The following is an 11,205-nucleotide window of genomic DNA, read 5'->3' as shown; positions in this document are numbered from 1 at the left end:
ATGTGTTTGGGCTCCTGGAGATGTGCTGAAGGACACACACTACCAGAGGGCACAGGGAGGCACAAGCAGGACTTGGCAGACACTAATTCTCTTCACAGTTGGCCAGCTCCTGATGCCTGATGGGTTCCTCAGCCACAGGGATTCCTCTGTGTAGTAGAATTCTTTGCCTTGGTCATTCCAGGAAAACAAACTCTGCCCAGTTTAACATCATTTTGACACAGCACTGTGGTGGTGGAGATGGATACCAGTCGCTTTGGTATGGCTTTTTAGGGGATGGATTATATTAGCTTAGAATCAGGCTAAAATTTGCTGTTGGAAATTCTGGAATGGGAGCCAGCATTCCTCAAAACCGCATCTAAACAGAAGTACTGTGCATCATATGGAGTCAGGGAAACCTCCATCATGTCGCCTCTGAAAATGAGGCTGCAGCCTCATTAGCTTTCAGGAAGAGCCATGTGGAAGTAAATCTGAAAATAGCAACTTGCTACATTTCTTCAGATTCTCTGAGGAGGAAGATCAGCGGTTGGACTCCACGGTTCTTTCCTGCTTCTGCTTCCTGTGGGACTTTCGGCAAATAACCTCATCAGTCATGTCTCTCTTTCCCATCTGTCAAAAGGAGGATGAAAGAGATCTGAGAAGACTTTCACTTAAAAAGTGAAGACTTTGATACTATGGCCCTGGGTAGCACTGATAAAAATCAAAATGTTGATGCCTGAGACAGAAGTTTCAGTGCTGATGCAATTTGTCAGCATCTCATACTTGTTCCCACACAAAGCTGACTCATCAGAGAACAGAGATTTATCACACTGTATCATCATGTGATGGCAAAACCCGCCACCATTGACTGCGAGCAAGCAGTGAGATTCCAGTTGGAGAGAAAAACTGGTGAAGTATATAAAATATTTTAATATATAGGAGTATATAGGAAATAATACTGACAATCATAGAACATAAAATATCCTGGGTACAAAAGGATTTTAAGGATCATGTAGTTCTAACCCCCCTGTCCTGGGCAGGGACACCTTCCACTAGACCAGGTTGCTCCTAACCCTAAGACTTCCAGGAATGGGGCAGCCACAGCCTCTCTGGGCAACCTGAGCCAGGGCCTCACCAGCTTCACAATAAAGAGTTTCTTCCTGATATCTAAACCTACGCTAAGTCAGTTTGAAGTCATTTCCCCTTGTCCTGTCACTCCAGGCCTCTGGAAATAGCCTCTCTCCATCCTTCTTGCAGTCTCCCTTCAGGTACTGGAGGGCCACAATCAGGTCACCCCAAAGCCTTCGCTTTTCCAAGCTGAAAAATCCTAATTGTCTCAGCCTTTCCTTGTGGGAAAGGTGCTACATCCCTCTATTCAACTTGCTGGCCTCCCCTGGACTTGCTCCATCATAATGTACACGGGGGTCTACTGCTGCATTCCTTGGCCAAAACCCCCCATTTTTCTGGTGCTCCCAGTACAGCACACAGTTCAGCAGGATTTGTGCCAAAAGAAAATCCTTCAGCTGTTGGCAATTTAGGGTTTGTTACCCTCAAATAATCCTTTCCAACCATATAGGGCAGCGGTACCTATATGAAATAGTCAACTCATTACACCATTAATCTGTGAAAAGGTACTTTTGATGTACAATGTTTCACATCTCATGCACTGCAGGCAGTTAGCAAGTAATAAAGAGTAAGAATTAATTAATCCTGGCCATACCCCCAAGAGATGTGTAGACAAACTCTAATCTACCAATAGAAATAGAGCAGCTGAGTTTATGTGTCTTGTCCTAGGCCACAGCGGGTGCCTGGAGAAGAGCTAAGATTGGAAGGCAGAAATTGTGCTTGCCTCCTTATTTTGAGGAGGAACACAACCTTCAAAATAAATTATCCATTTAGAAAAAGTCTCAGTTTGCCGTTGCTACTTTATTAGTACATTGCAAGTGCCTTCTGATTCGCGGGGTAAATATTGACTTTGGCCCACCTTGAGTGCTCATATACACACAGATACACACATATGTACTATATACACTGTGTGTGAGAGCAAGGAGGTATCTAATGAAAGAGTTCAGTACCAAACACACAGAAAAACAAGCACTGATGTGTTATTCCAAGGCTCCACGAGCAGACTGCTGTCTCGGTGGGGACATACTTTCCCACGCCAGCCCGCGGTCCTGCAGCCACCCTATTATGGAACAGAGTCACGTTGTATCGACACACACACGCCCCCTTCGCCTCACAGATGGGCATTTTTGGGATCTCACCGGGCAGCATGCCGTCCAGAAGCCCTCCCAGTATGCAACCCAAGGGCCTCACTGCAATCCATGATTTCCCTGCAGAGTTGCTGTTCTCTGACGATGATATACTCACATCAACACCTATTCCTAGAAAAATTTGTAAACATACTAAACTGTCTTCCGTGTTTCTACAATTTGGAACAAATTACATTCAATCTCACCCAACACATATATGAAGTATCTCTGGCATTGGAAGGGGCTGCCCAGGGAGGTGGTGGAGTCACCATCCCTGGAGATGTTTGACGAATGACGGGATGTGGCACTCAGTGCTCTGGTCCAGTTGACAAGGTGGGAATCGGTCACAGGTTGGACTCAATGATCTTGGAGCTCTTTTCCAACCTCAACGATTCTGTGATTCTATGATATCTTTTATTACACCTGTGTATATTCAGGCAAAACCCCACATGGCTTTCAGATAAAACCTGAAAAGAAAACAACTGAGCTCTGTGTGTTTCATTTATCTGGTCTAAATGTCTGCACAGACAAGGAATTTTTGTATTTCTTGTAATTAGTGGGCCTGAGTTCAAACTCTAATAATCATTCTTTAGACTTTCTTACCACTCCTGACCTCCCCATTTGGACCCAATAAAGCAGATGAGCTCTACGCCTTTTTGTTCTCAGATGACAAAGTGCTCGGCATTTGGCACTCAGCTTATCTCATACATTTGGGATTTTAATTATCAACACAAGAGCCTTCCCAAAGGCTGGCTGGGCTTTTGGTATGAAGATTATGTAGGGAAATTAATGGCAGAGAAACGGCTTTGTCCATCCATTCTTTTCACCACGGTGACTATAAACTCCACAAACAGCTATGCTATTTTAATTCTAAAAAAAGACATTTGCAATGTCATCTTTATGGAGGAAAAATATGCTCAGCTTGAGTTTTGTTTTCTGCTGCTCTGTGTATCAGAACATTAAACTGCTGCATATAGCAGAGCGTGTGGGGAACCCAGAGCACAGTCTGTTACCATGCTTTATTTTTCACACTGTCTGCTTCCATTTTTCAATGTTCTGACTTATTGCTGATCGTTTCAACGAGCTACAGTGCATCTGATAGTGTACGAACCATAACTCCCTGATCCCACAGTGGGATTGCTACTGAAATCAGATAACCAGGCTAGGCATTAAGTCCATAAAAGTCAAATCCTTCTTCTCAGAGAACTGAAGTCTGTTTGGTTAGATTGACCAAGAAGCACTGATTCTGCTACATTTTTATTTTAAATGGACAATCTGAGAGCATAGAGGTGGTCAGATGATTAGTGGGACAGGGGTTTATCTCTGAGTGTGTGCGGACTTTCTCTTCATGTGCAGAGACAAATCATAGAATAATTAACTGAATGGTTTGGGTTGGAAGGGACCTTAAAGCTCATCTTGCTCCAATCCCCTGCCATCGGCAGGGACACCTCCCACTAGACCAGGTTGCTCAGAGCTCCATCCAACCTGGCCTTGAACACCTCGAGGGATGGGGCACACTTCCAGGAATGGAACAAACAGCACAGGAAAGCAGGGGGAAAGCCGTAGGCTGCACTCTAAGAAGGAAATAAACACATCTCGGAAATAAACCGGCCTCGCCGACCCCCGCACCCCGCGGGTGGTCCCGCATCCCGCCGACCCTGCCGGGCGGGGGTTGATGCCGGTGCCAACTGCGATGCCGATGGCTATGCCCATATCGATGCCGGTGCCGGTGCCCACGCCGGCGCGGGTGCCGGGGCGGGCCCCGCGGGCCGCGGGCGGGGCCGGGCGGCGGGCGGAGGCCGCGCCTCGGGGGCGGTGTTGCCGAGCGGGGAGGCGGCTCCGCAGCCATCGCGCCTGCCCGGCCGGCGGCGGAGATCGGTGCAGGGGAGGGGGGCGGGGGGCGGCTCGGCGGCGGGTCTGCGGGCCCCATGGGCGGGTGTGTGGGCTCCCACCACGACTCCTCGGGCAGCCTCAACGAGAACTCGGACGGCACCGGAGGTGAGCGCCGGGGCTGGGCTTGGGGGGGCCCGGCGGGGGGACCCCGGGGCGGGCGCTGCGGGCCGGGGCCTGCGGCGGGCGGGGGAGACGCGCTGCTGTCGCCGGCTTCGGGGCGCCGCGTCCGGCCGCCCCCCCTGCTTCTCCCTCTGCTTTTCCTCCAGCTACTCCCCCGGCTGCTCCTCCGGCGCCCGAACTTTCCCGGGGCGACGGGGCCGTGCAGGAGCTCGGCGGGATGGCCCCGACGGGCAGAGCCCCCGCCCCGCGCCCGCGGCCCCGGCCGGTCGGGGGGCTCTGCCGGGGGGCATTCAGGGTCGGGGGGTCACTGTCGGGATGTCGGGGGGGCTGTGTCGGTGGTCAGTGTTGGGGGAGCAGTGCCCAGGGCTCCACGGCGCGGCCCCGGGACAAGCGGCTGGCGAAATAAAGACAGGCTGGGGAGAGGGCCTGCCTGGGGCTCCTAAAGTTTGTTTTCCTTGGGCTCAGCGCCTTGTGGTGTGCGGAAAACGATTCTTCGTTTCACTTAGATCCTGGCGCTGCTGCGGGTTTGGGGTTTGTTTTCCTTTTCATTCTCGCCGAGGAGGATGGATGCTTTCCCCCAGCCTAAGTCTCCCATGCGAAGTGATCGATTTCCACCGACCTGAGGTGCTGGAGCAGCAACCATGTGCAAGTGCACACCTACTTAGGGAGCAAAGCCTGTGTGGAAACACTGCTGCAGTGTGAGCGGCCTTTACCCTCATATTTTTCTCTACCTAAATGCCTGAATGATTGCTTTTTCAACGTTTGTAGGTTTGTGGACCCCTGATGTTCTCCAGCTGAGCTGTATATGCTTTATAGTCATTTAAAGTCAGCCTACCAACAGGACACTTGACTTATAAGTAGTCCTTACACGTGCAGGGTCCACATTGCTGACATAGGTCTGTGTTTTCCCTTGTGCCTTAAGGGATATTATTTATCAGTCTGTTTTTATTTTGGATGTCCCAGCTGATGGGTGTTCTGTTATATCAGTGACTTTGCTGTCATTCCGTTATGTAAAAAAATGCAGCACTCACAATTGTATCTGAAACAATTATCTGCTGATTAATGCCAGATACAGAGTTCATAGAAATACCAGTAAGTCCAGCTGCTAAGAACTGTGTGGGATTTCACAGAATCACAGAATAGCTGGCGCTGGGAGGGACCTCTGGAAATTATGCAGTCCAACCCCCTGCCAAGGCAGGGTCACCTGGAGAAGATGACACAGAAATGTGTCCAGGTGGGTTTGGAATTTCTCCACAGAGGGAGACTCCACGACCTCCCTTGAATTTAATCACATCATTGTCATTCAAAGGAATATTATAGCTTTGACTAGTATGAGTCTTCTTTTCTCTATTAGAAAAAAAGGGGAAGAAGGGAGTTACCTAGAATGCATCTGTACTAAGCAGACTTAACAACTAGTAAAAAATCACAGAAGTGTTGTGTGGAATGGATCAGTCAAAGAGAGAACGGCAGGAATCGTCGCATACCCAAAAAATCTTGAGGGGAAAAATAGCATTAAAAGCTCTGCTGGTGTTTGTCCTGGGATCTGCTTTGGTAGCCAGGTGTTATGTGGTGAGATCATGTCACAGAAATAGCCTCAGTTTAATTTCCTCGCCCTTATCTTGCCTGTGGTATCGAATGAATGAGATGGGGTAAAAAAACCACATTATCAGAGTTTGGCTGATATTGTAAAACAGTCAGATTACACACCCAGTAGCAGCACATGAGGTGGGCAGTCTCTGTCCAGGTTGTGCACACAATACTGTCCCGGGAGGACTTGCTGGGAGCGTGTTCCTCCGTGGCACTTCTGTGGCACAGCCCACTGCTGCTCTGGGGTTAAATAACCCATTGTGCTTGGTGCATTACAACAGCAGCTGGGGTTTCAAGATGTAAGAGATGTGAAATGCGTGTCAGCTGGCTCGTGTTGATTCATGCTCTAAGGATGATGTTCCTTAAGGTTGTCTCACTGAAGTGAGAAGCGATGAAATTTCAGTTGAATTATGAGCTTCTTAGGACTGTCTTAAACAATCAGCTACAGTGTGCAATAGCCTGTTTTGTAATGTTACGTATCTGTTCCTGCCTCTCCACAAGAAAAAAAGGGGGGTTGGGTTGAACTGAAAGAACCTCAATATCTTCTGTAAATCTGACTCCCCAGATGTCAAAGTCCAGCCTGCACGAATTCTGAGCTTTGTGAATTCTGCAAACATATCCACACCAACTATGAAATCTGACTTGCCCTCTCAAGGGAGCTTCTGTCTCAAGGCATCAGCAAGTGAGCCAGCTGAAGCTCAAGTGAACGTGATTTGGAGACTAGACCTGTGCAGAAAGATGACTTATTCCTGCTCCCCAAATAAGGCTCGTTTCCTCCAGCTCTGGGGCTGTGACCTTACCTGGTGCTTTCGCTTTCAGATTGCTGTCAATGAGCAGGGCTGGAATATTTATAAATCCTAGCAAGGTGTTTTGGAACAGAAACATCACGCTTCTAACCAGAGCATTGCCGATGATTGACTTATTCTGGGGGGGCTTTGTCTCTTTCCCAGAAAGGAAAAGCTTCCTGGAGAATTACGAGTGGTCAGGAGATTGATTAGACAGTAGTAGCAGTGTGTGAGGCTGTGTGAAAGTGGGAGCCAAATCTCAAGTCTGATTCATCCCAGTCTCAATCTATTGCAGTGCTGTGGGGAGTGGAGAAATCGTGCTCAATTGTATCACTGGAGTTGAGATGAGGATTTGTCACATCCCTGTATTCTCCTCAGCCTTTTTGTCAGTTGCCGGCACTTCCCGTTACTTCTCCGCTGCTAGGCGGAGCTGACGGTGTGTCCTGGCCACGTGTGCTTTCTTTGTCTCTTACTATGGGTATTTTTCAAGGTCAAAATGCTTGTGTGTATCCGGAGAGCTGATGTATATCCTCAGGTGTTGTCTCCATGTGTGAGACTGAGCTAATCAAAAATACCAGCCTATTGCATGTTTCTGTTTGCATTGACCAAAGCAGGAAGAGCCTGTTCCTTACCAAGAATTTAACAGATGCTGCTCTGCCCATCCTGCTGGAAATGAAATGGTCTTTGCAGATTGGTACCAGCTGTTTCATTATCGCTGCTCTTTTTAGCAAGTTTTCATCTCAACAGAATATTGCTTGTCATGGATAGGAAAAAGTTCCTGTCTGGTTGCTCAGTGTATTGTAGTCCAGCAGAGCCGAATTGTGATGGGTGTCCTGGATGGTGACATGGATTTACTGGGGATTCATTAAAGGAGATACAAAGAAGAATGAAAGATGATCGTTAAATGGTTTGTAGACATGGGTTTTCCCCACTTCATATCTTTAGCTCAGCTGTCTCCCACCTGATATTCCAGGCTTTCAGGAGCCAAGCACCACGTCTCTTCTTGCCCTGTCAAAGGTGACTGAGTTCCTGCAGGATGGTGAGACCAGGCAAGTGGCTGTTCTCCAATCACTTCCAGATTATGTGACTTCTTCAGTTGTGTGTTCAGAACAGCTTTGGGTTTGAAGTTAACTGCTGGAAAACTCTGCACTTGTGTTGGTACATAACAGCTTATCAGGTGTATTCAGTTTAGCAAAATCAGGATTGCCAGCTTCCATCCCCACAGGCAAGTGCTTTCTGGAGGGCTCTTCCTCAATTTCTTTTCCTTCTTCCAGGGGGACCAGTGAGAAGGAAAAGGAGGTACCTGTTCATTCTCTCCTGGCAAACTCTTACCCCTGTTTGAAGTTGCATATTACTTTGTCTTACTTGTTAAAGTTCGGTGAGATAGTTATTTATGTGGAATAAGGAAAGAGCAGGAAATACAGTGTCGGGAAGCATGGGCATGACAAGTCATTACAGATTAGGCCTTTCGGCTGCAGCTGTCTGGTCGCTGCTGCGCTCTCCTTGACACGATGTTCGCCTGCCTGCTGGAGTTCTTATCGCCCTTCTTTGTTATAAAAGACACTGATTCTGTTTGAAATTTGTCTTCTTTACTGCTGCCCCTATCACCCAGCAGTGATAATAGGGACAAGTGGAAATAGGGCTGCACGTTTGAGTGACGTGCTAGAAGAGGAGTTTATTAGAAATATCAATTCCTCCTGCAGTGTTTGATGCAGTGCTGGAGCTTCATTAACTTTGAGAAAGCCAAATATTGTGCTCAACCTCTGCTCTCAGTAACTGGACAACAGTTTCTTAAATATTTTCTTTAGAGTGCTGTGCAGTGCTGCATATCACATGTCTAATTTGACATTACAATAACTGCTTTCATGGTGCTTCTATGGAAGACTGACCAGGGGAATTTGCATATTAAGTAGTGAGATTTGTTGCTCACAATTGGACTAATACAGTAGGGCTCTGCTTGGACTGCAAGGGGGGGTTAAACAAGCATCTCATGACTGAGTAGTTAATAGCATTTGGTGCCTCCCCTTTGTATTGGAACTTACAAAAATTCTCCCACTTGCAGACTGATTTTGCAGCATGTTGTAGCTGTTGGGTGCAAGCTGTGATGGTGTGTTCCTGAACACAGCACCTGGCTTGGGTTTCATTGCCATCTAAAGAAAGCGGCTCTAGACTTCAAGTAGTTCCTCTTGGTTCATAATTCAACCCTGAATTATGGTGCTGGATATGATTTGGCAAAAGTAAAATTAAATCAGAGGTGGTGGTAGCTGTTAGGTCTTAGTGTGTGGTGTTTTGTGTTGTTTGTTGATTGGGGTTTTTAAATGGAATAATAAAAAAAGCTCAGCATGGCTCTTAAACTTGCTCTAAATTCTTCGTGCTCCATCCCTGGATGTGTTTAAAGGGTGTAGAGATGTAGCACTTGGGGACATGGTTTAGAGGTGGACTTGGCAGTGCTGGGTTAAGGTTGGACTCAGACTTTTCCAGCCTAAATGAGTCTGTGATTACCACTAGAATATGTGTGTTTCTAACAGGGCTTTGCAGTAAAAGTAGCCTTTAATGATTCCTTTTGCTGATGGTGGGACCCACAGCCTTCTTGGGATTATTAGGATCTGTGATTCTTGTGCTGAGAACACCTGACAGTTCAGTGCCAAGTATTTTTCTGCTGGAATATCACTTTGATGGAACGACACTTTTCATTTGTAAACTAATAGACTTTGTTTTGTTTTTCAGGTGATAACAAGTCACTCTCAGAAAATGAAATAAGGTGTTATTTTTACTGTTAATAAGGGCTGGCAAACGCAGCTGCTTGGTTTCCTTTTTGGCGTTGTTCCTCCATGTAATTGTTTGTTTGCTTTCTAGATGAAGTGATTTGTTTTACTTTCTCTGTTTGGGATTTTAGTGCTGAAAGCGACAACGTCCTCCCTCACTGAATGTTAAATATAATAAATTGAAAATTCATTGTGCTTTGGAGATTTTTGACAAATGGAAAATATTATTAGTTGCCAGTTTGAATAAACTCTAAAAAGCAGCGATGCACTCTTATTCCAGCAAGTAATATGATAGCTATTATTTTTCATGTGAATGTTGAATAATATAATTCACGAGTCACAAATTAAAATACAGTTGAAGCCTGAAATAAAGATTTGCCTTATAGTTAAGTCTTGCAAATTCCTGTGAGTCTTCTTGCAGGTACAAAGTTGGCCATAACTGCTCTGATTACCCAGCTCTTCTAAAAAAAGAAAGAGTATAAGTATGTTGAAAACTTGTGGCCAAATGACCATGATTCAGAGGTGAATATGACTGCTCCTTTATCAGCAAAAAAGGACTGTGATACTTACAGGGTGTGATGTAACAAGCGCTTTCATCCTGTCTTGTAGACAGACACTGTGTATAAATGTCTGTTACATTTTTAAGCAAATTGTTTCCAAATTGCCACCTTGGCTTCACTGCCTTAAAATTCAGGCTGCTTTGATGGAAGTACTTCAGTTGTGTTTTTCCTCTTAATCTTTGGGGGTTTTTTAAATTTTTTTTTCCCCAAAATTGCTTATGACTGCTACAGGACAGTGTACTGGGCTGGTTGGTAGGTGCTCTGTGATCCTCCCAGCTGTCTCACCAGATTCAAAATGACTTTTTGAGGGTGGCTGGTGAGAGATGTCCATCCTCTCCTGCAGAGAAGCCAGATCCCAGTGTGTCCATATCCATGCAGCATGGCTTTCCCAGCTTCTGCTCTGAAGGGAAATGTGGGAAGGGTTTGATTTTTCTTCCCATGGGCTGTTCTCTGAGAAGAGGCACAGCCGAGTGTGTGGCCATGAGATTTTTCCCTTCCCAGTGGTGGTGGCATCCATGTCTGGGGAAGGAAAGAGCATTTCTAGGGAAGAGTTCTGCCACCCAGCAGGCAGCATGAAGTAGGGAAGTCTGTGCATGGCATCTTTTAGGCATGTAGTGCCCAACCAGCAGTTTAAAGGCAGGAGCTGTTTGTTCACACTCATCTTTCTTACTTGCAAGTACTTGGGATGAAGTTTGTGAAGGTTTGTGGGGTTTAATTTTCTCTACAGAACTGGAAGCTCTGTAGGACTCTTCTTTCTTTTGCAAGAGTCATATTATGAAATTGAGCCTTTCCAAACCTTCCTAATTCTAGTTTGGAAAGCTGCTCCATTTAGACACCTGTAGTCATCATAATTGCAGACAAAACAGAACAAGCAGGCACATGAGGTGGTTCTCAAGGATGTCTTGCCAATTTGAGGGTATAAAGGTGCTGACCTTGGGTACTCTGCAGTGAGTATGGTGAATTTTTGAGGCATCTGCTCGTTCTGGTTACTGAAAACTTCCAGGCTCTGTTTGCTCAGTGCTGCCTTTGGTGTTTGTACTGCAGGTTGGCCGGGCTGGTGAATCCACACATGAGTGTGGGGATGTGCCTGTGCCATGGCTGCTGGTCTCACTGGTGACAGGCTAGGGCCTGGCATTGCTTGGCAGGGGAGCGTGGCAAGAGCAGTGAGCTCAATTACCCAAAATCAGAAGGGAAAGGCACGGAGTGACCTGTTGTGTGAAGCAAGTGGAGTGCAAGGAAGAATAAAAGAGCTGGAGTCAGTAACCTG

At 46.7% G+C, this 11,205-nt stretch overlaps 1 protein-coding gene across 1 annotated transcript in view; it reads left to right on the top strand.

Annotated features, from left to right (window-relative positions):
* The first annotated feature begins 4,104 nt into the window (after positions 1-4,104).
* Positions 4,105-11,205, top strand: part of UBTD2 (ubiquitin domain containing 2) — a 49,395-nt gene continuing 42,294 nt past the window's right edge. Inside the window, exon 1 of the mRNA XM_027901422.1 lies at positions 4,105-4,226. Within this exon, the coding sequence (XP_027757223.1) occupies positions 4,157-4,226 (70 nt within the window). The 5' untranslated portion in view covers positions 4,105-4,156. The remainder of the gene's footprint in view (positions 4,227-11,205) is intronic.

Source organism: Empidonax traillii, unplaced genomic scaffold, assembly GCF_003031625.1.
Source record: "Empidonax traillii isolate 1590-97213 ecotype Southwest subspecies unplaced genomic scaffold, ASM303162v1 scaffold22:size5013007, whole genome shotgun sequence".
Classification (NCBI taxonomy): Eukaryota; Metazoa; Chordata; class Aves; order Passeriformes; family Tyrannidae; genus Empidonax; species Empidonax traillii.
The sequence above is the reverse complement of the archived record's forward strand: the minus strand, read 5'-3'. Positions and strand labels throughout refer to the sequence as shown.